This window comes from Micromys minutus (genome assembly GCF_963924665.1).
Source record: "Micromys minutus genome assembly, chromosome: 10".
In the NCBI taxonomy this organism is placed as follows: Eukaryota; Metazoa; Chordata; class Mammalia; order Rodentia; family Muridae; genus Micromys; species Micromys minutus.
Window position 1 is genome coordinate 56,009,454 of NC_137979.1, and position 27,991 is coordinate 56,037,444.

The window sequence follows — 27,991 nt, forward strand, 5'->3', positions numbered from 1 at the left end:
TAATAATCCAAGCTGCCTTCACTGTTTTAAGATCTAACTTTCAAATTTTGAGCTAGCTATACATCTCTAGCAAATACAAGACACTTCCCACACTATTAAGACAGGGTTACAAACACAGAATCACATAACAGTTATGAATATTGAAATCACATTTCCAAAATAAGAATAAATTTGCATACAAAATATAGAGGAGAAAAGGTTGAAACATTTCACAGGAAAAATACTAAACCACCTTCCTGCTAAAGGAAAACAACCAAATAACACTGACATTAAGAACACAACTGCTAAAGACCTACAGAAATGGACTCCTGGTCTTCACTTCAGGTACTGTCCACTCGGTTTCAGGCTGAGACAACTGGAGCGACTCACTTGTTTGAAGGAATTTACTTATCATCCTCATCTTTCATTAATCAAACGCTTCTTGAATCAGTAATGGCATACAAACTAGATGTCATTTCGTGTAAGTACTACCAAACTGCCTACAATGTGGATTTTCTCATCCCATATCTTCCATGCTATATCTATAGTATGATATATATCTATAGTATAACATCAGATTAAATGTCACAATTTCCTCCAACAGTTCTAAACATACCTTATAGCTTCTTTTCCTATAAATTCTGAAGAAACGGGCTCAACAATTTCATTCACACTAATATTCCCATTAATGTTGCCCTCTGATAGCTCCTTATACTTTCTTTTGTTTTTTGACCAATAAGATGGCTTTAGAAAGTACAAAGATGATCTCCTCAAGCCAAATTCCCCTAAAAATAAACATTAAAGGCTGGGTTATATAAATTATTTTGAAAGCATATTCAAATCATAGTTAGTAAATAACCTCACTTTAATCTTAAATGTAAAATGCATGGGTAAGATAGCACACGCTTGACCCAAAGCACTCAGGAAGCAGAGGCAGGGAGAGTTCAAGGCCAGCAGAAACTACACAGCAAGTTCCAGACCAGCAAACACTGTCTCAAAGGAAATGAGTAAAATAAAGTCGTATTAACTAGTAGTTATCATATTAGACGTGCCTGGAATATAACAATATAACTACAAGAGAGGCCAACATCAGGCAGCGGTGGTACACACCTTATCCCAGCACCTGGGAAAGAGTCAGGAAGATCTTTGAGTTGGAAGCCAGCCTGGTCTATACAGCTGTCAAGACAGCCAGGGCTACATAGAGAAACCCCATCTCAAAATAACAAAAACAAAGAGGCCATAAATTAGGGGCAGCAGGTGGGATGGAGGAGGGAACTGAATAGAGCTGAAGGGAGGAAAGGGAAAGGAGGTATGGTGTAATTGGTTTTTAATCTTTAAAAATAAAATAAATTTTAAAAAGATGAAGAAAACTGTTTAGAGTTATAAGGCTGCCTTGGATCTTAGAGGGTAAAATAAAATAGTTTAAAAAATTATTATAATGAAGAATTGAGTTGTAAGGTGCAGCTAGGCCTTCAAAACAAACATCTCTCTTGTCACACAGTTTCTTCACGTTTACTAGGAGCTAATGAATACATAATATACTATATGTGGTGGATATATGCATATCTATTACTAAGAGCAAATTAAACCACCAATATGATGTAAAATACTGTCTAGGAGAAAGATTACACTGACAGTACATGAGCGAAATTACTTTAGAATCTTCACGGTAGGCAGCCACATACCTGGGATGACTTGATCAAGATACACAGCCAGGAGGACGTAGAACACGCTGTCGAGAACCAGCATGACAATGGTAATGAGGAGAGGATAGGGGCCATCAGTCAGGTTAGAAAATAAGGCACCGTCATTAAAATCTTCTAAATGCATGACCTGAAAGGAAAAAACACCAACTTTAGTTCATAAAAATGATTACAACAAAGCAAACATTATTAAGCATAATTCGTTAAATCTAGAGTAACATTAACAAAACCATTTAAAAATTAATTAGTAACACACTCTTATAAGGAGAACAGACCACAAAAGAAGTTCATCTAAAGATCCATTTTATCATGGTTTCTATTCTGTGCAGGGGATTTTTTTGTTTGTTTTTGTGATATAAAATCTCTCTATGTAGACCAGGCTGGCCTTAACTCACAGAGATCCATCTAGCTGCCTCAGCCTCCTTCCTAAAGGAGGAATGTACAGGGATGCTGAGATTAAAGGCATGCACCCTATGTTCTCCTTTTAACTATTGCTTTCCATTGGTGCTTCTTAAGCCTGTATGCAATGCTCTGGAGTCATTTAATTCTAACGGAATGATAAGCAAGGGAATAAGAGCAATGTGTAATGTTAAAATTGCTGAAAGATAGACCCAAATAAATACTGCAGGATAAAATTATGGTCCACATGTCTGCAATACTGAAAGAAGCAGGTGTTTTGGTTAATATAACTCCTAAAGTACATACAGTAGGCACGTGTGCTACTGTGAAATGTTCTGGGGGCTAAGGCCCTGCTCAGGTAGAAGTTGCTCCCATGTGAATAAACTCATTTTACCACCCTCAATTTCAGTCTCTCATCTGTGAGCTGAAGGAGCTCAATTAGATGACATTTAAGGATTCTGTCACTACCAATGAAAACCTATGACCACAGTCTCACTTTGTGAACAGAAGAGGGGCTCAGTATAGTCTCAAAGTGTGGGATAATAATTCTTAAGTACTTAACTCAATCTATTGTAATGTTACCTCGGAAAGCATCTATGTAACATCAAATATAAATCAAAAGTAGTAGGAAATTATATTTCTTTGTATAATAACTGAGTTTATGTTCTACTCTATAAATAGTTCCTTTTGAGATTTTTCATTTAATTCTGACTGTACAAAAAAATAAAAACAAATTTATGAATCTAAGTATTCTTAATTTTAAAATCTGTTCTCTTGCTTTATGTACACAGGTGTTTTGTTTGCATGTAAGTCTAAGCATTACATGTATGCCTGGTGCCCATGAAAGCAGAAAGGGGCATCAGAACCCTAGATCTACAGTTAGAGCCACTTGAAAGATGCCATGTTGGTGCTTTGAACTCTGAGCCTCTGAAAGAGTAGCTTAACAACTAGGACATTTCTCCTGCCCTAGACCGAGAAAACCTACCACAAATACATAGTTCACTCTTTCCATCTTGACAGCTTTGTTCTGTGTCATGCACGATTTCCTGTTCAGCATTCATGTAAATTTATAAATGTTAGAGCAACAAAGACTACTTGGAACTTAAACAGGTAACTTCAGTGAACTGAATTATTATACCAAAATAGCATTATGATGTACACTAAAGCAAAAACTGAGAAACTTAGGAGCAAGATTTAACTGAAAACTTAAAATTGGAGAAATTCTCAGAGAAAGTAGATATAAAATGTACTCTGTGGTGTATTTCTTTCTGATGGAATTTAAGATGGAAATAATTTCTGACATTTCTTTCTCATGAAACGCTAGTGTTGTTAGGTGATGTGCGGGGCAGGACAAGCTGCTGTGTGAAGAACCAAAGAGTGCGACCCACCTGTGTGATCCCAATCAGAAAGGCACACTGACACAAGGGACTGAAGAGCCACACTAGCGACCTGGGGAAACTGTCTACGAGGACTATCAACAGGCCGACTAATCCAAACGCCACGGTGACAAAAAACTCAACGACTCCCACGTGTTTTGATTTTTTAAAAAGGGGCGTCAGCATTAAAGCAAAAAACACCTAAAAGGCATAAATGTCAGGTTAGTGTGCACCTTTATACTCACATGAGAAAATTAACTCTTTTATGAAAGAAATATGCACTCATAGAAAAGTACAGCTATTAAAATTCTTTTCTGAGTGTTATAGGAAGATGCTTTGTTTTCATAACTGATAAATATTAATGATTACACTTCATCTGTATGACGGGGAAATATTACACAACAGAGCCCATAAGGAGCCGTGTGTTAGCTAGCTCGCTCTGGGGCCCACTCGCCTTTATCCCTGCACTTCCCAATCCCCAACCTCCACACTGAGGCTTCAGACACATACTGCTGTGCCCAGGAGTCATGTGGGGGCAGGAAACCTAGACTTGGGTCTTGATCTTGTAAGACAAGCACTCTACCCACTGAGTCATCCCGTGGGTCCCCAGGAGCCTTTGAACTGAGTTCTAGACTGAGTACTAGACTGAGTACTAGACTGAGTACTAGACTGAGTACTAGACTGAGTACTAGAAGTGATATATTAAGTTATAATGCTGAATATGAGTTATTTATTATTTTAAAGAATGGAAATGATAGCAAAATTACTTAACTGTATATACGGGCACATAAACCAATCACAATGAAACAAAGGTGAGCTGTTAGAGTCAATATTCAGTCAGAATATCAAATGAATATCAAGACTACTGAAAAATTACATTTTAAAAAAAGAAAAACAACATTGAAACCTTAAAACTAATTGTCCTATAGAATAAACAAACTTGAAACGGTCAGGGCTCGTGAATGGAAAAGAAAAGCAGCAGTGTGCAGCCTTCCACAGGACAGAGACCATGATAGAAGACATATGTAAAAACATAATACACCAAAGCAAGTTAGATTTAAACATAAAATGATATTGTGATTTTTCGAAGAAGCATGGTAACATAATCCTGCACCATGTATTCTTTAGCTGTTTATCTGTAACTTAGTAAAAACTGGAAAACTGAAGAACACTCCATGGTGCTCTGACATTCGGGTGGTACTCACAGAGGACAAGCCGTACAGGAAGAACAGTAGAAAGACCACAACGCTGCTGCTCTGAGGGAACAATGAAGACGCTGTTGCCATGACGGCCATAAGAAGGGACATAAGGAAAATCAAACTTGTGTACAAGAGAACCCAGGAGAGCCTACGAGGAAAGTGCAGACACATCAGTGTCAAACGAGCAACACGCTTCGGTAGTGAAAAAAACCACTCCACAGCAAACAACAAGCCTGTTTCAGCCAGTTTATCCTTTAAGTCTATTTCTTTGCATGTGATCATGTGCTGAACACAAATGCCGTCAGGAAATGAAGAATAGAGGACAGCCAAGCTACAGGTGGATGTGACTGACAGAGATAAACCGCTATCTCTGAGTCAAACGCTTTACAATTCAATAGCAATGCAAGCTTAATTTAAAGACCAGACTCTCAAAAGCCAGAGGGCGCTGGCATCTGTGATTCTCTTAAACTGTAAGAGTTTACTACGTCAATACAATTCTTTTCTTTCTGAACTGCACTATACTTACACCTCTGATGGCTTTGGTTATCATAAACCCAAAAGTCTTTACCAATTAATAGCAATAATTACCATACTTACACGATGCGAGCTACTGATTAATAAGATCAATGAGAATCACCATTTTAACTCAAGATTTCCCTTCAGTTAGAGCTCAATGGAATTATCATTATTATTTAATTTGACATGTTATTTATTTCCCATTATCACTGAAAAATGTTTTAAGGAAACTTTACATTTATTTTAAATATGTGAATTGATACATACTAAGCACCTAGAGCTACATTCATCTAGCAATTTCAATACAAAAGTAATAGTTCGATGCATCTTAAAGGCCATTTCTAGAACAGTTAAGAAAACAGTGGTATGATGGTGCACACCTTTAACCCAGCACTCAGGAGACAGAGGAAGGTGGGCTCCTGTGAGCTCAGGGCCAGCCTAGTTCACCTAGGAGGCTCCAAGACAGCCAGAGTTACTTGGGCAGTCCCTCTCTCAGAAAAGCAGTGTGGGTCTGGAGAGATGGCTCAATGGTTAAGACCACTTGTTGCTCTTGCAGATGATGTGGGTTTGATTCCTAGCATCAACATAGTGGCTAAGAACTGTCTGTGGCTCCAGTCCCAGAGAATCCAAACCCCTCTTTTGGCTTTTGCAGACAATGTACACACAGTGCACAGACATGCACATGGGCAAAACACCCATACACATGAAATAAAAATTTAAAAAGAAAAGATATTGTTAAGACATAATAATGCCACTATATAAAGTATTATAATTGTTACAATAGGCCAAATAAAAATTTGTAAAATGCAGGCTGGAGAGATGGGTCAGTGGTTAGTTAGAGCACAGACTGCTTGCTCTTCCAGAGTCCTGAGTTCAATTCCCAGCAACCACATGGTGGCTTACAACCATCTGTCATAAGATCTGATGCCCTCTTCTGGTGTGTCTGAGTACAGCTACAGTGTACTCAGATAAATAAAACTTTTTAAAAAATTATAAAATGCATTTTTGTACATACAATAATAAAAAATTGTAAACCTCACACTGTTTCTACTAAAAGTCCTGACCTTCCTCTTAACTAAGCTAAAAAGAAACCGATTTTTGTTTGAAACAGCAGCTGGCAGTCTAGCCTCGGTTGGCCTCGGACTTGGTTTCCTGAGTGCTGGCGTTACTGGCAGGCACAGGCAGCTCACAAACAAACTGTCTTATTGCATGGCAGGAAGAGGAGAGGAAAATGGTTATTTATAAATATCCACATCTCTATAAAGTTAGCACTGTATAAAATTGCTGGTATAATAACCCTCACCTATGGGAATTTTTTTCTCCACTTGTGTTTCTAAAAATTATCTTTACATTCCTCATCTTAATTTACTGAAGTTCTCAGGTGAGGAAAAGAATCTGGAAAGTCCATGTGTAGACCTGAATCGCTGTAACTAGACGTTCAGTGTGGAGCACATGCTCTGACCTCAGGGAAGGGCATTAGTAGTCACCTTCTAGTCTCTAGAGATTTCCTATCTTTAGTGCAACAGTACAATGACATCTACATGGCTTATGACCCAAGGGTTCCAGCAAATTGTGTAAGAAAATGTAAGTGCATTGACAACAGAAACTTCCAGTAAAACAAGCAGCTAACTGACTAGTCTCGAATTCTAAGAAGAATGGAAAGATGACAGTGAATCAGGATCAGCACTACATCCAATGGGGTAAATGAAAGTATACTGATGAAGGTCAGTATATTTAATATATGAGTTAATTATACTAAATAGTAAACCGTTAAACATACCAAAAGGCAGTGTCATGAAGTCCCATTATCTTTAAAAATTCCTTTAGCTTTTTTTCTTTTTCTGCTACAATGTGAATTGCCAGAAAGTACCCAAAGGGTGAAAAGGCTATGACAAGGTAGATCAGGATGACCCCGCGGGTGAAGGTGTCAATCTCCACAGCAGCAGCCTCTCCCATGATGACAGCTCTGGTTGACTCCAGCTCCCTCCACAGAGAAACATTGGTCTTCAACTGTAATTAGAAAGTATAGATATATTAAATTAATTTCGTTCTGACAATAGCTCCTAATGAAACCTGGTTATTATACAGCTAAAAAAGTAACGTCAATGCAAATAAAATATTCAAAAAGCCACACTCCTGAAATAAGAGTGAGTTACCATAACATCATGATATAAAGTAGAATTCTGCTTTTAATTCATTCTAGATATTAAAAGTTTGAAGACTATGAATGAACACATTTTGATTAATTCATCCAATAAAATAAAATTATACAATTTTATTACCACATTAAGCATATTAAGGGGATAATAAGAATATGCTTCAATTATAAAAATGGGACCAGTTCTCTGAAATCTTTCATTTCTGGCAGATAAATAATGTACACCCTTCCCTTACTAATGCCAAAATGACGTTCTTTAAACTTTAACTGAGGCTGGAGAGATGGCACAGCAGTTAAGAGCTGCTCTTCCAGAGGACTTAGGTTCAATTCCCAGCACCCACGTGGTGGATCACAGTGGAGTCTATAACTCCATCCTAGGCAATCTGACACCCTCACACAGATATATTCAGGAAAAACACCAATGTGTATATAATAAAAGTAAAACATTTATAAAAAGAAAAGCTACGTTTCTTCCAAGTTGAGGGTCAAAGGGATGATTTACAGCCAACATTACTATGGCTATATTTAAAAGCTGTCTTAACGAACATGTTTTCTTAGGCTGGAGTTAAGGGTACTGACTGCTCTTCCAGAGGACCTGGTTCAAATCCCAGCACCAACATGACAACTCACAGCATCTGTAACTCCAAGGTCTGACCCTCTCACATACACATATGTGCAGGCAAAACACAAATGCACATTTAAAAACAGCAAATATATTTTTAAAAGAGCATTTTTTACTGCTTTAAATTTGATACATGTAGAAAGAACATAGTTACAGATTTGTGTAATAAAAACATTTACCAGTTAATACTTCTAATATTTAAATGAATGCTTAAACTACAAATCTGTACTATCCACAGTGGTCTAGCCTTTATAATTGCTAATGTCTAACTAAAACACAATTAAGTTCTGTAGTATCATCTAATTTTTCAGTCTTTATCTTAGACACAATACAACTAAATTAGCACAATATTACAAACTTCTAATACCTTCATAGCATGCAAGCTGCAAGAATTTATAAGACAATTCTACATACACACTTTATTTGGTTTTTACAAGAGTCCTGTCACAAAGAAAGGCTATACTGTTACAGTCAATGTGCTCCTAGTAGTTTTCCAACTAGAAGAGTCAGGAGTCTTGCTTAGGTTCAGTCCCACGTCTGCCTCCGTTCACACATACTCTGAATGTGGAGTTTGGTAGAGAAGACCATTTATATGCATTTCTTTTTGTTGTTGCTGTTGTTTGTCTGGGTGTTTGTTTGTTTGTTTTCAAGACAAAGTTTATCTTTGTGTAGCCTGGCTGTCCTGGAATTCACTCTGTGGTCCAAGCTAGCCTTGAACTCACAGAGATCCACCAGCCTCTCTCTCGAAAGTGCTGGGATAAAAGGCACATCCAGCCATATGCATTTTTAAACTAAAATACTTTATAGTAAATTTCAACTTGAAATACTTTATAGGAAAACCGCACAGGTCCAAGGGGAGAGGGAGAAGTGTGGTATGTGATTCTAATAGTTCTAATCCTAAGGCACAAAGTTTAAGGCTAATTACTCTAAAGTGTGAAATGGTGAAGCAGGTTATACCTTTAGAACATAACTGAAGAATTGATATATCATCTTAGAGGCAAAACTGTACTAAAGCACAGATTTGGGAGCCCAAAGGCCATAATTTGCTCTTCTGCCATGATTCAGAGTCCTGAAGTTACTTAATATTACTTTATTTCAAGGTTCTGCCTCAGATGGTTGTTAAATATTAAATAAATTATATTAGAACATAACTTTAAAAACATTGCTTAATAAATAAGAGATAAATGTTTATGAAATAGAAAATAAAATCTAGCACTACAATTAAGACAATAAAAGTAGCTACCTTCTTAACTTATATGTATTCGAGGGGAAAGGTCTAAAAGCTCAGATCCTTCATAATATAAGAATATTCCAGAAAACATTACCTATGATCAATAAATATAATATTGATATTTAGTATGTTGAATCATATTCATAAAATACTCAATTAAAAAGGCTTCAAAAATTCATTGTCTTTTTTCTCAAATGATTATAAGTTAAGTATTATTTATATTTTTAAGTAAACTAACCAAATTCAGCTTTAAAGAATTCAGGAATAATTGTTACATTGAGATTTGATTTTCTCCCTTTGTTACATTTACCTGTATAATGGCGGCATCTATTGATGCCTGTAGAACTGTAAACCCTGAAGACCAGTACTGAGCAGCATCACATGACTTGGAACAGCCTGCTATAGGGAGAAAATACGAGACATGAGATTCTGTGCAATAGAATGTGTAAGTGCCTTCTTCTGAAAGCGTACAAGGCAAAAGTAGTATAATCAATCGTTCTCTGCAGGACCAAAGAAAACCTGGTACTATCCTTCAAAGACACGTATCTATTAAGATTCCTATTGATTGGAGTGCCTAGGCTAAATTACACATGCCAAGCGTAGACTGTTGTCTTATGCATGTGAGGGGAAGGCAGGCATAAGATAAGATGAGGCCTGTGATTGGGCGAGAAAAAGATGGGTGGGTGGGAACAGCTTTAGGAAAAGGGGGAGAGAAGACAGCAAGGAGAGGCAAGATGAAGAATGAAGATGAACCATCTCCACATGGCTCTGTGTAGCCACAAGTGGTTATGAATATCTCATAGGGGATGGATTGGTATGGGACAATTTGTCTTGTCTAGGTGGACAGACTGTATCCTATCAGTTGGCTCTGAGTTTATTGTGTGGTTGTTTGTGGATTGTGAGAAAAATGACATAAAACCATTGCTAAATTACAAGTTTCTGGGGCTCTGATTTGGTCGAGCTGGTATATGCAGAGTCCATGGCAGAGAGATGCAACAGGGCAGAGTCTGGGGGGACCAGAGCCATGGGGAACAAGCCACTACTGGGACCTCTAGAGTCCTGACTTACCAGATTGCTGGCAATGTAAGCAGAGTTCCAGCTAGCAGAGAGGCAGCTGGGAGAGGATGGCTAAATGGGGGCAGAGAGTACGTGGGGGCAGCACCGCAACAGTTAAGTGCTTGCACAATGACCAGTGAGTGAAACTGCCTGCCACACAGCCTGACAACCCAAGTTTTATCCACGAAAGCCACAAAACAGCCAGATAAGGCGTTATGTGTAATCCAAGCATCCCTGTGGTTAGGTGAGTAACAGGATAGAGAGACAGAACGGCCCGGAGGGTCATGGACCAGCTAGCCTGGAGTATGAAGCAGTAGAAACAACAGAAGAAATCCTGCCTCAACAAGATAAAAGAAAACCAACTTCCAAAAGTTTCCTCTGACTTCTACCACAGAAGCAGCAGAATTTGCATACAGTAATGTACATATATGCATACATAGTCACATCACACACACAACCCACTTAAAACGTACCCCACTTAAAGCAACAATTATATGTGATGGGATATGGAAGGAGAGGAGTAAGGTAGGCAGGAGGCATTCTGGAGAGGACATATCATATCACATGGTCTGTGACAGGTGAGTTCTAATTTGCAAGGCCTTTAAAAATACCATCTCAGAATTGATTCTTGCAACTAACAGGCCTTTCCTGTCATTATTAAATTAACATACTAACCCCTGGGCAATATCCCACCCTATTGGGTAGATTTTCTGCAGATCAAAGAAGTATACTCTTTGTACAATGCTAATGTACTTTATGTAGCAATGCTATGTAGACAAATTGGTGACTTCAGAATTCCTAATAATGGTTCTAAAAAAAAAATCCATAAATTTATACAAGTATACTTTGTGCCTTCTATAGAATGGGCTGCAATTAGGGCTCTATAAACCTTCACGTGTCACAGACTAATTGCACTAAGATAGAAAACAGGCTTGAAACAAATTTGTGATCAGAGAAAACATTCATTTTAGACTACCTATAAAAACCATTATCTAATAACTAAGGTCATAAACTGGGAATGGACAATTTATTGGAGGTGCAAAGACAAAATATAAAATATTGACCAGATTTATCTGTACAAAACTTCAATACTAATGAGACACAAAGCAGATGATTTGCCTCTTCACCAAAACCATGCTAACTTAGACATAAGAATTATAGTTTTAAATGCTTAATGAACCTTTGGCGCTAGTGACAGATAATGAATGCTTAATTAGATAATTAGTCTTAATAAAAACACACGTAAACATCTGCTGTAACTTCTTGTTCAATTTATGATTTGAGTTTATATTTGTACTTGTAAACTTTTTTTAAAAAGATGCTTAGAATACTATGTGATCGTGTGTCCTGAAAAGGTACAAGGATTAGGAACAAGGACAGGTAAGAGCATAGAGAGAAGAGAACAGAGAGCAGCACAGAGAGAGCAGACAGAGAGACAGACAGACAGACAGAGCAGGCAGGCTTCTTACCATGAGCTAGGGGTTTTTTAACAGTGGGCTTCTTTTTACTGAGAAGGACACGGCTTTTTCATATTCAATAAGAAGGTAGTTAATTGCTTTCTCTGAGCAATAAAGGTTGAAGCTTATTTCTCATCAGAATAAGTGAGTTCTTTCTGCACTGGTGCTTGGTCAATGAAACCTGCTAATAGGGGCATTTGCTGTGTTCTGCCCACCAAATATCTATTCACACTCACACACACACACACACACACACACACACACACACACACGTGTCTTTAAGTATATATGTATATGTATGTAAATATGCGAACACTTGTAGAGTGGATGAGACAGGTGGCTGGGCCCAACAAAAACATGTAAATAGTGTGTATGTATAAATGTGTGTTTCTGGGCATACTGCCTAGGTAAAGTTTTTCTTTCTGCAAGCATGACTTTCTTTTCCTAGTTCACTAAAAATTAATTGCTCTGAGTCTCCCTCTTGCTTGGTCAGCAAAAGATAGAGAGAAAGAAACCTTAGCAATAAATCCTCTCCTAAATTCCCTGCTGCTACATAGCATATATGAAGGGACAGAGAATTATAAAGTAAGCTTATAAAGTAAATAACTAGAGTTAAGTTTCCCAGCATTTATTCAAGCTCAGAGAATTATAAAGTAAGTAAAAGACAATTTTCCCCAGTGCTTAATAAAGCACAGAACAGTAAGAAAGAGTGAGTTTTCTACAAGGCTGGAAATCATCGGTCTTTTGGCCTGTGTCCCATGCTGTGTCCCACTTCAGCTCGTGAGGTTGGGCAGGCCCCCAGCAGATAGTAAATGAATAAAGATGAAAATTCATTATAAACATAGTTATTTATAAGTCACTTTTCTAGGGCTGGCTTAGTGGTGAAGAACACTACCTGCACTCTGGAAATCAGTGTGGCTGTTCAGGAAGATAGAAACTGATCCACTTCAAGTTCCAACTATACAACTCTTGGGCATATACCCAAAGGACGCTTCAGCCTACCACTGAGACACCTGCTCAACCACATCTAAGGTGGTTCATAATAACCAAAACTGGAAACAACCTAGATGTCCTTCAACAGAAGACTGGATAAAGAAAATGTGGTACATTTACACAATATATACTCAGCCGTTGTGGGGAAAAAGACAACATAAAAAGTGCAGGCAAATGGATGGAACTAGAAAAAAAAAATCAACCTGAATGAGGTACTGCAGATCCAGATATATGCAGTGTATTCATTTCTACGTGAATATTAGTGGTGAAGTCAATGACAACAAAGCTACAATCCATAGAACCATGTAATGTAGGTATACAGTCAGGGACCAGAGGTAGCAGAAAGACCTCATGAGAAAAGGGAAATATATGAATACACTGAGGGGACGGGAGTGGGAGATCAAGGAGAGATGGAAAGGGGAGAAGGGGATGAAGGAGGGAGGATGGGAAGAGACAGCTACAGTTAAGGGACATTTGAGGGGTAGTATGAAAACCTAATAAAGTAGAAACCTAAAATATATACATGTATGAAGGTAAAATAAATGAATACACCAGTGAGAGAGACAAAGACCAAACTGGCCATCTCTTGTCAACAAATGAAGCATCCAATACCAGGTTTGGGTTACATCTAATTAAATTGTTGGCCAAAAGGGCCCCACAGGAATCTCCAAACAGCCAAAATTATTACCAAAACTACAGGTTGCATTCCATGCACTGATTAAAGAAACCCCCTACACAATTCACTGACCATGGAGAAGTCAGCTGGTGCCTACACAGACCACTCACCCCTGAGTCCCTGTAGAACAGCACTCTATCTGCTGTCAAAAGAGAACTGTAAGCACTAAGCCAGTCACAAACCTCCTAACTACCATGGTGAACTACGAACAACACCAAGTTTGTGGTAGTAACCAGCCAATAGCTGATCAGACTTAAAGCCCATCTGATATCCAAGAGCCGGGAACTAAACAGCCCAGGGACCTAGGGCAAAACCAAACAGTACACATCTAAAAACAAACACTCATAGATCGGTGCCTTCTTCAGCCATCATCAGAGAAGCTTCTTCTGCAGTGGATGGAAACAAACAGAGAGACCCACGGCCAAGCATGACACAGATTCAGAGGCCGTACAACACTCATTCACAAATAAGATATCTCCAGCAAACCTTCCCCTCAGAGCTCAGGGAACCCTGAGAAGGAGGAGACAGAAAAGATGCAAAAGCTGGGGAGGGACAGGAGTAATGGCCAGTTGGCCATGAGAAAGAATGAGAATTTGCAGTTGATGGAGACAGGGGAGGGGTCTTCAGGATGAGAGAGAGACTTGGGATATGGGAGGTGGCCAAGAATCAATAAGGGTGTCCTTAGCTGTGACTGACATTGGGAATGTGGAACCTGAAGAGGTCTCCTCCTGAAGCCAGGCAAGAAGCCCAATCGAGCAACACAGACACCAACCCACCCACAAAATCTTCAACCCAAAACTTACCCTGTCTACAAGAGATGCAGGGACAGGGGTAGAGCAGAGACTTATCCCATGGGCAAGCACCAATCCCTGACACTATTAATAATACTGTTAGTCTAGCATGGCTGTCCTCGAAGAGGCTCCACCCAGCAGCTGACTCAGACAGATGCAGACACCCACTGCCAAACAGTGGATGGACCTTGGGGACTCTTGTGGAAGAACAGAAGGAAGAAATGCAGCCCCAAGGGAATAAGCAGTCCACAGAAAGACCAACAGCATCAACTAATCTGGACCCTTGGGCTTCAAGAGACTGAACCACCAACCAAACAGCACACACAGGCTGGACCTAGGCCCCCCTGCACATACATAGCAGATGAGCAGCTTGGACCTCATGTGGGTCCTGAACAACTGTGATGTGTTTTCTAGGTTTTAAGCATTTTGCTGTTGTATTGAACTTTTGGGTTGTTTTGTGAGAAAGAAATTAAAATTGAGTGGATAGAAGAGGAAAAAATCCCGGACAAACAGGAGAGGGGAAGACTATATTTAGCATTATTTAATTTTTATATTTAATATATTTAATTTATAAATATAAATTTCTTTACATAAATATAAATATAAAAATATTTAATATATTTAAACTTTAACATTCTTTTAACTAAATAACGTGAAAATGCAGACGGACAGGGAAGAAGGAAAGAAGGAAGGGGAAAAGGACAACACCTGAAAATCCTGTCCTGACCTCTGCGGGCACAAGGCATGCACTTGATGCACATGCATATAAACAGGCGGAATATTCATAAATATAAAATAAAGGCAAATTGCTTTTATGTTTTCAGGGTAAATTATTCCACAGTGCACATTTCAAAGCATCGACACATAAGTAAGTTCAAGTTCATAAAAAGAAATAAGAATTTTTCCACAGAAGCTTTTACAATAAAGGAAAAACTTCCCATAGTTAATACAGTGACTTAATATTGTAAGTAAACAATTGATACTATCTTTTCATCGGTTTAACAGCAGTTTTCTATGTTTCAAGTGTAAACAAGAAATTTCATTGGTAGGTATCATACAACAGTGAGAATGGTTACATGAAGGAAAATGTATTTAGAAAGGCATTCAATGAAAGATTCGATTTTATCTTTAAATATAAATGGCATTTACATATGTGTATTAAAATTCCATTGTGGTTATTTTATACAGCATACACATAATGTACAAAGATATTTGGATATATGTGCATACCCAATTTTTATTTATGGTACAGGGTCTTACCATGTGCCCCAGATGGCCTGGAACTTACTGTGCAGCCCAGGCTGGCCTTGAACACACAGAAAGCTGCCTGGCAGTAAGGTGGGTGCCACTACATCCAACCACACACCTAAGTTTATTTATTCTGCGCACAATAGTTCCCCTAAAAATAAGTACAGCTGAAAATGACAATACTGGACACCATCTTATTTTGAGTATAAAGAAATGCACTTAACACTGAGTTCAATGATTAGATAAAGTTATTTACCTCTTGAATCCATATAAATAGAAGACACTGGAATCATATCAGGAAAAAAACGAAGTTCATAGGACATGATGTCTTTGAAAACCACACCTACAAAGTTGCTGGTCTTAGAAAGACTGGATGCTAGCATTTCTTTCTCACTTGCATATTCTTCAGTAATTATAGCTATAAAATATTAAAACAATGTAATGAACTCACAAATGGCAACAGCATACTATAACACAATATATTATTGGAATATTTTATTACTACTTTCGTCTTACTAATTTCTTAGAAAATGATAACTGCCAAGGATATGACATAAAACTGTAACCAGCATTATTTTATAGATAGTAAGTTGTGACCTGATCACATAACCCATGACTAGAAGATATATAATTTGATAATATATAATTTTATTAGATAATATATAATTTGTATGTATAATACAGTCAAATATAAAACAATATGACGGCTATTTCATCAAAATATAATATCTAAAATTTCAATACATTGTAATATATTCTAATGCTGAATAATTTGATATCATAGACTTTTAATCTTTAGTACTGAAATAAACCTTTGTCCTTGAACACACTAGGTACACTTTTTAAAGTCTACAAAATTTCAGACATAAATGAAATTATAAAAATAATAATGTAGTTCAATACCTGTTTCAAAGTAAAATAACTAACAATTAAAGTTTTGTTTTTAAATATTTGTTTCTACAAAGAAAATTCTTTCGTGTCCAGCTTTTGACATGATCATCTACAAGGTTCACGTTCAAGAATCACTCAACCAAGTTACCAAAAAGCAAAAACAAAAACAAACCCTCTGCTGTTTTGGGCCTATTTGTGTTGGCCGTCTTCATAGCTGTCCTCTACCTCAACAGCATGTGGCCGTGACCCACAGCAGAGCATCCCCAGCTGTATGTCAGCAATTATGTCCATCTATCACAGAAATTAAGACTATTTATAAAAAAAAAAATTCTTCTAAAGTTTTGTTTGCTTTAAGTTGACTTCACTGCAAAGCTGCAGAATCTGTGGTCAGGGGACTGGCATCTAACTTCACTATTCGTCGCTGTGTAAGTTCAGAGGAGTGAGTTAGCTTTCAGAGTTTGAATATTCTCACACACGAACCCAGCTGATCACCTTGGACTGCTGTAATTCCAGCTCCAAGAAACCTTAAAGATTATTCTGGCCTCCGTGGGCACCTGCACACACGTGTGCATACACTCACACAAACACATACAACATGGGCATAAATAAAAATAAAGATATTTAACAGACGACAGTACCGTCGGGAAGGTGGTCGGTAGACACTCTCTGCATGATGCTGCTTGTGATATTAGTCACTGGAGTGTATCCAAGAATAAATTTAGAAAGGCTAGATTTGTCCATAGGGTTGAGTTCTATATCAGGTACTTCTTCATATTTCTTATTTGGATGCATCATGCTAATTAATATCAGCCAAAATAAGAAAAATAGAGGAAAAAGAATTTCCTACAATAAACACAAATAAAGTGATTACAAAGTACAGGAATAGTGGCAAAAGTTAAGATTTCCCTGCAAACAGTGCATGTAACGGAAGGGTAAGCACTGTGCCCTCTGTGTAGAAAGTAAACGCAATCCCACCCTAAAGCAACCGCTGTGCTAAGCATCCCAGCAAACCCAAATATGGTCAGTGCTTTCCAACATGGTATCAAAAATCAATTTTGATTTTACTGAAACGTTTTAATACTCAACTTATATGATAAAGTTACATAAAAATAACATTTAAATGTCTTAGGAGTACCAATCTAAGACCCACTATATTTGCCAGGCAGTGGTGGAGCACACCTTTAATCGCAACACTGGGAAGAAGAGGCTAGCCTGGTCTACAAAGGAAGTTTCAGGACAACCAGGGCTGTCTCAAAGAGAAATACTATATTGCAAAAAACCCACTATCCACTATCTACTCTTAAAATCTTAAAGCAACTTATAAAACAATTCCTTACAAGGATTATCATTAAAATGAAAGGCTTTGGTAAAAGAAAAATAAGTAAATAAGTAAATGAAAAACCCTTTGGTTCCAAATTTAAAAAATACCACCTTAATAATACTAATACTATATTACTAAAATTACATTTAACTAGCTTTATGGCCTGCTATACTAAGAATGAGATATTATTTTATCTTATTCCTTAACTGTTTTGCTAGTTTCAAAAGACACTCATATTTGAAAAAATTGCCAGTTGGTTAGCTAGTTACACTTTCTTTTACCAAAACTACTCCATTTTAAGGCATAACTCTGTGACGTAATTTTAGTATTCCTTAACAACTTTCTCCAGACACCATAAAATGAGGAAACATGGAGGTTTAACATTGTGTCATATTGGACGTTACTTCCTCAGTGGGGAGAAGATGCATGCCTAAGGTCCATGCTGATGCTAGAGTGACCCGAACTGAGGAGTCACTGGCACATTAGGAGCATTTGCTCATCCCTCCCTATCTCGCTATCATAAGCAATACGATATGCTTTTGTTTTATTAAAGAGCCTGAAGAAAATAAAATTATAATAAAAATATTTTCAGCAAAACTATCTCTAAAAGAAATACACGTCAAAACTAAACAAACTGTAAGAAGACACGATAACATATTTCTAACTTACCTGAACACTGCTTTTTTTAGTCCTGCATTTAACTAGGTAATTTTTCAGTAGAAGTGTTCTGGTCTGTCTCCAAACTCCCACATCCCTAATAGCAGTAGCCATGTTTTCTAGGTCAGCCTACTAAAAGGAAAACAAACAAAACCTTGAACTATACATATCTAATGGCAGTAACATTCCCAGGTGACATGAAGTTAAGCATGCTGCAAGCCGTCTCTCCTGCCTGTACAGAATACATCAGAGCAATCCAGCAACACTACAGAGTATACAACGACATGTCAAACAGCGCAACATCAAATCCAAACCAGCACTGAGCTTACCACTGTTCCTCCTTTGGGATCCTTCAAACTGACCACATGAGAAGTGGATACACCAAGACAGAAACATCCCAGTAAGTTAACTTATAACTCTGACTCCAGGAAAAGTCTGGAGATGTGGAAGTGTCAGGCTTGTTTTTATTCTTTTCCATTCTTGTCCCATCCTCATCCTGAAAACTCCCAAGGAGGCAGTACCACACCCACTATAGTCGTGAAAGCTAAACAGCTAGACTCCAAGGTATCAGTTGGGTGGAGTTACAGTCCAGGCAAACTGGGCCAATTCCTGTTCCTCCCCACTGTTCTTTGTACATTCCTCTCCTCCCACTGAGTCCTGAGGAGTAGCTCTCACTGCATACCGTAAGTACTTGGGTGGCACAGTGAAACGTCTCACTAGAGGACCAAAACAGCAGCCAGAAAGAGGGAAGGAGGAAACGGGGAGATCAAATAAAATGAGGAGCTCCACAGTGCACATGTCATCAAATGAAGATGTGCTCGTAGACTGTGGGGAGAAACCTACAGCCCAAACCTAGACACTCCACAGCCTGCCAAAGGAAACCATCAACATCCTGCACAAAACTGAGAACAAACTTCATATTTCAAGCAACCCCAAATTACTTGGCAAATGGCCCACACAGACCACTGTCAAAATGACAAGTGTTGCATGAACCCTAAAAGTACAGTGTCTGCCTTCAAATTGCGATGGTGCTGTCAGACCAAAAATGCAAACAAGCCCAGCTTAATGAGCAAAAGAAAAGTATTTATTTGTGGAGTGGTAGATGACTCTCGGTGGGCCAGAGTCTTTATCTCCACATTTAAAGTCCTTATTTTACACAGCTATACCTGTGCAGCAAAAATGATTAATTAATAAGTTAAAGCCTGGACTAAGAATCAGCACTAACATGGCAAACTAGGAGCAGGAATTAAAGCCTGGCATAAGACAGAGACAGATGAAATCAGACTGAGAAGGTTGCATATTCGCATGTGCTCTCTCTTTGCTTATTGTAGACTTTGCTGCTCTCAGAAAACTCTCATACCAAGGAAGGAATCATCTAGTTGGCTTCAGTCTGGCACACAGAACAGCAAATGCTGTTTGCTGAAAGACAGGAAAGAGTTGGCTAAGATCTGAAGAAATAAAGTTCCTACCCACAAACTTTAAAATTATCTGACAAAAACTTCAAAGTAGGTTTTGATCTTCTGGGAAACATAGAGAAATCAATTTGAAACTAGACTGGAAACCCCACCCCTACCCAACACACCCCCACCCACACACCCCCATACCACACACCCCCACCCCACATACCCCATACCACACACACCCACCCCACATACCCCCATACCACACACACTCACCCCACACACCCCCATACCATACACACCCATACCACTCACACCCACACCCTGGCTGATGGCTAGCCCTCACAGTGCAGGGGTAAAACTGTCAATAAAATCACTCAGCTGCAGACCCTAACCGCAACCCTACAAGCTAGGCAAACAAGGGAGTCACTAGCCTACCCGTGCAGAGTGGCAAGTTTGTTCCAGAGGTAAGCAATCACTTTCTAACCGGCATGAAATCCATACCAGAAGGGAATTCACACCTGATACTGTAAACCCATCCAAAGCACGCCTAGGGAAATCTGGGGCCCCAGAGGGAAAACTACTACAGTTGTTTTGCTAAAATGGACCTGATGTGTGTCTCAAACTGCCTTCTAAATAAATATGTTTATGCCCATAGAACAATGTGACTATCAGCTGAGGGGGAACCACACCTCCGCCATACACACACACACACACCCTCCCCCCAATCCCTGAGGAGCCATAAACAGTTAATGGAGGGGATGCCACATTCTTCAGTGGTATAGCCATTGTTAAGTTTCCCTTACTAAGGTAAAAAGCCCCCACCCTTCACACATGCTCAGGCAGGTACAAATTAAATGCACTGCACCACAAAAATAAAAGGTGTCTGTTTCTGTATTATTATTATTAACACAAAAATAAAAAGACTCTTGTTAGGAAGAACTTGGATGGAAGGGCAAGAAACTAAGAAAAGATAACAAGCAGAACATGACTGAAATGTGTCTTATACATATATTCTTGAAGTTGTTAAAACTGGCTCAGCTGTTAGGGACACTGGCTGCTCTTCCAAAGGTCCTGAGTTCAATTCCCAGCAACCACATGGTGGCTCACAACCATCTGTCATGGGATCCAATGCCCTCTTCTGGTGTGTCTGAAGACAGTGACTCACATAAATAAAATAAATAATTCTTTACAAAAAAGAATTAAATTTTTTTACAATAAAAAAGCAAACAAAAACCAAGGTTTTCTTGTTAAACCTTCCAAAGCAACTGTCGCTGCCTTGTCTGACTTGAACCTAGGCAATGGAGACCGCTGACGTGAAGCCGCTCCTAAACAAAGTCTGTTCCAGGGTCTGATCATGTCCACTTCAGTTTAAAAAAGCCAAGAACTTTTTAGAAGCAGTTTATCTACTCCACAGTGTATGTTCATTGTTAAAAATTAACTTGTTATGCGCAAAGAAAAGTGATTAGACTAGTGCTTTTTAAATTAACAATGAAATTACAACTTTTACTTTGTGCTGGAATTCTGTCAACCCCACCCCACAGTTACCTGGCACTATAAAAGGGGCTGCTTGCCCACTCCCCTCTCTTGGTCTCTCTCATCCTTCTTTCTTACCCCCCTTGCCCCTCCTCTCCCCTTTCCCTTCCCCCCCCCCCCCCACATGCTCATGGCTGGCTTCTACTTTTCTACTCCTCTTCCCTCTCTTCTCTCTCTCTGCCCCTACCACCCTCTTAACTCCCCTCCCCATACCCTGAATAAACTCCACTCTGGCTGGTCTCTCAGGGGGTAGGGATTCCCAACACGGGTCCTCCAGAGGCATCCCCCTGCCCTCCATGGAGCATACCCCACCACACACACTTTCTTCATCTTTTTTCTAAAATTGGTGCCAAACGGAGGGACATCTTTTTTCTTTTTATATACACATCATTTTGTCACTGATACATGTAATTACTTACATGGGAAAAATGGTAACATACTGTAAAGGTATAAAAGGATCTAAAAATAGCACAACAAAAGCAAGCAAGAGTACCCCGATAATCATCTCTGTGCCAAAATAATAATAATAAAAAGACAAAGAAAAATAAAAAGAAGAAAAACCACATTCATTCAAAGGTAATTTACTACAAAACAAACAGAAACATCAACCAACTCAGCATGGACATTCCCATGTAATCTGCCAAAACACAACTTACTAAATACCACTAAATTATTAATTCAAACTGAATGTTTAACACTCCATTTTTAGATGCCAAATCCTCCACAGAATAGCTTCTTTGAACTCCTGCCTTTAAATTTGAATCTTGTCTGAAGCCCACAAGCCTGGCCATCCCCTTCACATCTAGTGAGAACATTTTAAAGCAAAACTAAATCCCACAGAGGCGGGCAGGTCTCTGAGGCAAGCCTGGTCCACACAGCGAGTTCCAGGTCAGCCAGGGCTACATACAGAGACCATATCTGTCTTTAAATGATGATGCTGATACTGATGGACAAATAAACTAACAAAAAAACTAAATCCAATTTCTCACCTGTCAACCTCCACAAAATATACAGCCCCACCCCCATCTCCCTACAACTACCCCTTGAGTTGCGTTTGTTATAGCTTCTTCTAGCGGTACTGAATTTAATCAGGAGACCAGACCAAAAAGTCACAGGAATGAACTTAAAGACAACATTTATGACAATATCACTTTTCTGCCGTTAGGTTTTCTCCTAATGAAATTTATATTTATTTTATATATATACACACGTATATATACACATACATATATGCATGTATATATATGCATGAATATGTATGTTTTATGTATATGAGTATGCTATCCTTATGTACACCAGAAGAGGACATTGAATCCCTTTATAGATGGTTGTGAGCCACCATGTGGTTGCTGGGAATTGAACTCAGGAACTCTGGAAGAGCAGCCAGTAAGTGCTCTTAACAGCTGAGCCATCGCTCCAGCCCCTAATAAGAAATTCTCATGGCTTTTCTTCCTTAGGGTAGTGCTCTATTATATTCCCATTAATTTTTTTTCAACCAAAAGCATCTTAACCAACACAACAGAGGCACTAAAATCAACAAATATAACAATTACTAGTACTTGAAGCAGTGAGGTAGTGTCGTGGTTAAGAACGTGACCTCTATAATCAAACCAACTGGCCTGAACTCTGCTTCTGTCATTTCAGAGCTAGGAGAGATCAGAGAAGTTACTGAACTGTTTTCCCTATTTGCCATTTGCAAAACAATTACAGTGCCTACTTGGGGTCCTTAAGATGACTAAATGAATTGGTACATGTAAAACTGAAATCCTGGACAAGGCAAGTGATTAATTATAGACGTTGATCAATACTGCATATAAGCAGAATAGGACCAATCCAGGAATAATTGCATCATATTATTGAAAGAACAATCGGGTAAGTAAAGGAAAACTGATGGTAATGAAATTTGCAGAGACTCTACAAACAGTATCAATGGTGCTAATGACAAGCTGGTAAACCAGAAGCAAAACTGAGTCACAAGACTCCATCAGAATCGAAAAGGGTGACGAGAAGGAACAAGGAGAAGAAAACAACCAAGTACAAAATCTGTTACAGACGGACTCCCAGGAATCACTGACTGGCCAGGATTCTATAACTTCTTGGTTGAAGAGCAGGTCTAATTGCATGGCAGATATTCCATTTCAGTATTTTTGAGCGTCTGTCCTTTCTCGTTAGTAAAGTCTGACAGTAATGACAAGGACGTTAACGAAGTGTAAAAAGAAGATCTGAAAGTCTACTAAAGTAACCAATATATAGGTAATCAAGTTAAAAATAAAGCAATTCACAAGCCAAGTACCAGAAAAATCAGGAAAAAAAGTAGGAAATTTTATTTACTATGTGTGTATGCTTATTTATTTGCTATATGTGAATGTTTGTGTGTTCATGTGTTGTTGGGAGCTGATTCTCAGCTTCCTCATGTGGCTTTGAGGGACTGAACTCAAGATTTTTAGGCTTGGCCACCAAGTGCATTCAGCTACTAAGCCATCTCACTGCGCCAAGAATGTTTACTGAGAAACTTGGAAATTATAAAGTACTTATAAATGTAAGAGAACCCTTATTGTTTTATTAAGTGCCTTTTTTTTTTTTTTGAGATGTGCTTTTATGAGATTCACTAAAAAAACCTCTAACTTATATAAAATTACCATTACTTCTGCTGAGTACTTTTAGCAACAATGCATCAAGTATGTTGGAATAAACAATACCATTTCATTTTGTAAAAGGTAAAATCACCTTGAAATTAAAATTTATTATGGAGAGCCCACTTTTAAATCCATGTCTTACTTCTGAGGTATGAAGTAAGATTATATCATATTTTTAAAAATGAGCTATTTACAGGTAAGGTGTGGTCAATGATCTTCTTAGCATATCTGAGGTTCTTGGAAAGGCTCTAAACTGAAAATATGTTCTGTACTTCCAAAGATGACTGAGCTCACTTCTGGCCATATTGGAGATTTTTGGAAAGGCTATCTCAACTGAAAATCTGTACTTCCAAAAGGTAACTGAGGTCACTTCTGGCCAACTCAAGTAAAGCCAATTCCCACTGCTTTATTCCCCTCTTACTAAGTGTATCTAACTGTAATTATTTAACGCGCCATATTACCGTCTTTATGTCTTCATCTCGACCCTAACCCATAAGGTCCTTGATGCAAACTAAGTGTCTTGCTTCCATTTGCTTTTCTGACACCAATGGTAACTGTGGTGTTTATCTTCCCGTAGTAATACAGTTTCCTTCATCAGGCCTTTTGTGAGAGTCCTCACAGATCAAGGATCTTTAAGCTAAGATGCAGAGGAAGTGGTCTCCATACCCAGACCTTGCTCTGCACCATTCAAGAGTTAACAAGGTGTGCAGGTGGAGAGGGGAGTGAGACCAGGTTTCACTGTGAAGCCCTTGATGACTGCCAACTCCTAGACATCCACCTACTGAGCAAAAACCCACAGTTTTTGAGTGTTGTGGCAGGGAAAACAAATAGCAGTAACTGTGACAGGAGAAAATATAAAATTCAAATCTCAGGATCTCCATACGTTATATGAACTTGTGTTGGAATACACCTGTGCTGCTACACACATGTGCTGTCTTGGACCACTCTGTCCTGTGAAGGCAAATTTAAGCCGAGACAGATTCGACTCAGTCTTCAAAGCCTGAGAGATTTACTTCGTTATTCTTCATCCAAAAAGATTTACTAATTCTTTTTATCAGTTATAGGAGGCGAACATGAGTGAAAAAGCAGGTGGCTTTTCTAATGTTCTCTAAACAGAAAAAAAAAAATCTTACTATCACTAACTTAATGTAAATCGAATTAAATGTAATATTATAATTCCAGGTGAGGGAAAGAGAAAATTTTTCTAAGCAGGGAGAAAACTATGGAGTCGCTGAATCCCCAAAAGACCTTATCTGTGTGAAATAAAGAAGAGATCTCTCCACAGCGTGGTAGTGGCAGATGACACCCTGGAATGTGGCAGAGCATGGGTATCGCCCTAGACAGCCACGGAAAGACGAAACTGAAAACAGACTGAGAAACTGTTTATGCATAATGAAGCACTGATTTTTCTGCACTCCCAAGCAGCGCCCGAAATCTTCCTCTGGACCTTTACACCCAAGGGAGATGCTTCAGTGTCAGATGCTCACGCTCTACCAGTCCATTCATTTCCCCGATCCTCAAAACTCCTACATCTCCATCTCCAGCATCGCTTCCAAACTGCGATCTGGAGCCCTACTTCAGTGAGGAAACAGACTGCTACTCCATCCACTCACCTCTGAGCCTCCGATGATTTATATTTTAAACAATATGCATGGCAGCCTAGAGACCCCATTTCCCCTAGAACTCTAAACCACAAAGACGTAAATGCAATCCGGCTTTAACTATACTTTTAAATTAAGATTTAATTATTTGAAAAGAGCTGCTAATCTATCCAGCAATGCACTGAAAGAGAAACCAACTACTTTATTGGCTTCGCAAGGGATATAATAAGCCTTTAAATTTAACAGAAAGCATCATAAATGCTTTCTTCACTGATGCTTTAAAATTTACTGAAAGTAGTAAAATAATGAAGCAGAATACTAAGGCCAATAAAGTTTAACCTAAATTTTATAACAGTGTGTCTTGCTGAAGACAAACGACACAACAGCACCCATATGGCAAGTTAGCTAATAGCCTTTCTTATATATAATATTTATAAAAGTATAAAGTTCACACTGTATGAAAGTTTCAAGTTTACACTTAAAACTTTCCAGTCTGATTTACACACTAGTGAAGACTACAATTTATATTATTACGAATTGCTTATATATAATTACTTTCAATTAAACTCGATGACTACATACAATACTCATCTAGGAACTGTAGGAGCAAAATTAGTATCTGGAATGTAAAGGACAGCAAGCATGTAGCGAAAGTATTAATAAATTCATACAAAGTTTAAGATTTCCTTATGTCTGATATTATTTGAAGTTTTGCATTCTCAAGAACACATCCAATTAAAAGGCCCACATTCAAAGATGACTGTTGGGGATTTAGCTCAGTGGTAGAGGGCTTGCCTAGCAAGCTCAAGGCCCTAGGTTCGGTCCTCAGCTGGGGGCTGGGGGCTTTGGGAGGGTACAAAATAACAATAGATCACTGCCTCTTATGTCTGCTTCCAGAGTAAATATACACAGTGTTCTAATAATGTTCTCATCTTTTGATGCTCTCTGACAATACAGAAGAATGAACTCTGGGTAAACAAGAAATATAGTGGGGAAAGCACCAGCATTAAAGAGTCTGGAATCTCTGAGGGGGAAATCTCGGCACCTCATTTTTTTTCCCATCTGGGACCTTAATAAAGTTATTTAACCTCTTTAAGACCCAATTCCCACTCCGCCTCAACCAGAGTACCATCTCCAACCTCAGGGCTGCTGTCAAGATGAAGTAATACTGACCCTGGCTCTGAGCCAGGATCTAACCTCATCTTGGGCTCTAGAATGTCCTTAATTTTTGTCCTCAAGACTTAATTCTTTGAAAACGTAAAGCCAAGCTTTGGAGAACTGGGGCGCAAACCCTCAACTCCGACCGCCCCAAACAGAGGCCACTGCCCACCATGTATGTACCTCGTTTTCTCCTCCTCCCTGAAACCTTTCAGCGCCCGGGAATCTTCGTTACTTATGTTTGAGGAATTCAGATATTTTTCAACCCCAAAACCATGTCACGAGCTGCTCTGCGGCTTTTCCTCTCACCCCGACTCCTCTGTTCACACATGATCCCCTAACCCATCTGCGCCCCAAGCAGGGCGATGCTCCTGAGCCCTCAGGAGGAAAACTGACTTCGGTTTGGTTTGGGTTTTTATTTAATTTCGGTCTGTCCTTATTTATTTTTTTTCCTTCTGCCTCTCTTGAAGTTGAGGATCTTGCGGGCCCCATGGCCTGAGGTCCCTGTCAGCGCCCACCCACCAGCATCCTCGGGCTCCCCGCGGCCCGCCACACCCTCTCCTCGGCCCCCAGCTGCTCGGCCGTCCCCGCCGTCCCCGCGACCCCGCCGCCGCGTCACCTCTCTCCGCTGACGCGAAGACCGAGCGGCCTCGAACGCCGTGGCCTCGGGGTCTCCTCACCCCGCCGTCGCAGCCGCAGCGCCGTCGGGCCCAAGCGGCGAGCTCACCTGCGGAGACCGCGGCAAGTGACCGAGCGCAAAAATTCTGCGCGGGGACGCGGCCGGCGAGGCCGAGCGCGCGCGTGCCCGCCGCCCCGCTACGCAGAGAGAGCCGCGCGCGCCGCCGAAACCACGCCCCCCGCCCGTCCCGGAATGCACCTGAGGGCGGGGCGTACGTAACGCGCGTGCTCCTGGAACTGAAGACTGGAGCGCGCTTGGGGGCGGGGCTGCTGTGGGCGGGGCTCCGACGGAGGTAGGCGTGGTGGCCGATCCTGTTAACTCAGGTGCTCAGAGCCTCCTAGAGAGCTCGCTGCCTGGAGCAAGGCTCCATGGGTTTGAGGAGACTCCTTTCCCCTCCCATCTGCCTCTTATATTTAAAGAGTTAATGAAAGTCTCTCTGCCACTCCTTCTCCCTCCTTCTGCAGCATCCTCGTTTCTGTAAAGATTGCCTTCCGCTCTCCAGTCTCAGACTGCGACCCTGCACATCCTTTCGGTTCCTTTAAATATCCACTTAAAAATCTGCAAGTGTGGACTTCTGGAAGAGACTATATACTACACTTAATTTTTATTTAAAATGCAAACTGATGTTCGGAGTGTCGTTACACAAAGTGACCAAAACAATAGCCAAAGTAAAGTTCACAATGCCCAAATTCCACATCCCTGAAGAAA

General features: G+C 39.5%; 1 protein-coding gene across 3 annotated transcripts in view; it reads right to left on the reverse strand.

Moving 5' to 3' along the window:
* Positions 1 to 27,453, reverse strand: part of ABCA5 (ATP binding cassette subfamily A member 5) — a 69,736-nt gene extending 42,283 nt beyond the window's left edge. For 2 of the 3 annotated variants that reach the window (XM_080922864.1, XM_080922862.1), the window contains exons 1-10: positions 27,224 to 27,352; positions 18,286 to 18,405; positions 16,934 to 17,138; positions 15,661 to 15,822; positions 9,494 to 9,582; positions 6,953 to 7,182; positions 4,663 to 4,804; positions 3,470 to 3,658; positions 1,665 to 1,812; positions 596 to 764 (exon numbers count right to left, since the gene is read on the reverse strand). In XM_080922864.1, coding sequence (XP_080778990.1) covers positions 596 to 764; positions 1,665 to 1,812; positions 3,470 to 3,658; positions 4,663 to 4,804; positions 6,953 to 7,182; positions 9,494 to 9,582; positions 15,661 to 15,822; positions 16,934 to 17,138; positions 18,286 to 18,387 — 1,436 coding nt within the window. In that variant the 5' untranslated portion in view covers positions 18,388 to 18,405; positions 27,224 to 27,352. Of the gene's footprint in view, positions 1 to 595; positions 765 to 1,664; positions 1,813 to 3,469; positions 3,659 to 4,662; positions 4,805 to 6,952; positions 7,183 to 9,493; positions 9,583 to 15,660; positions 15,823 to 16,933; positions 17,139 to 18,285; positions 18,406 to 27,223 lie in introns of all 3 variants that reach the window. The other variant, XM_080922863.1, reaches the window with a different exon arrangement.
* Positions 27,454 to 27,991: the final 538 nt, after the last annotated feature.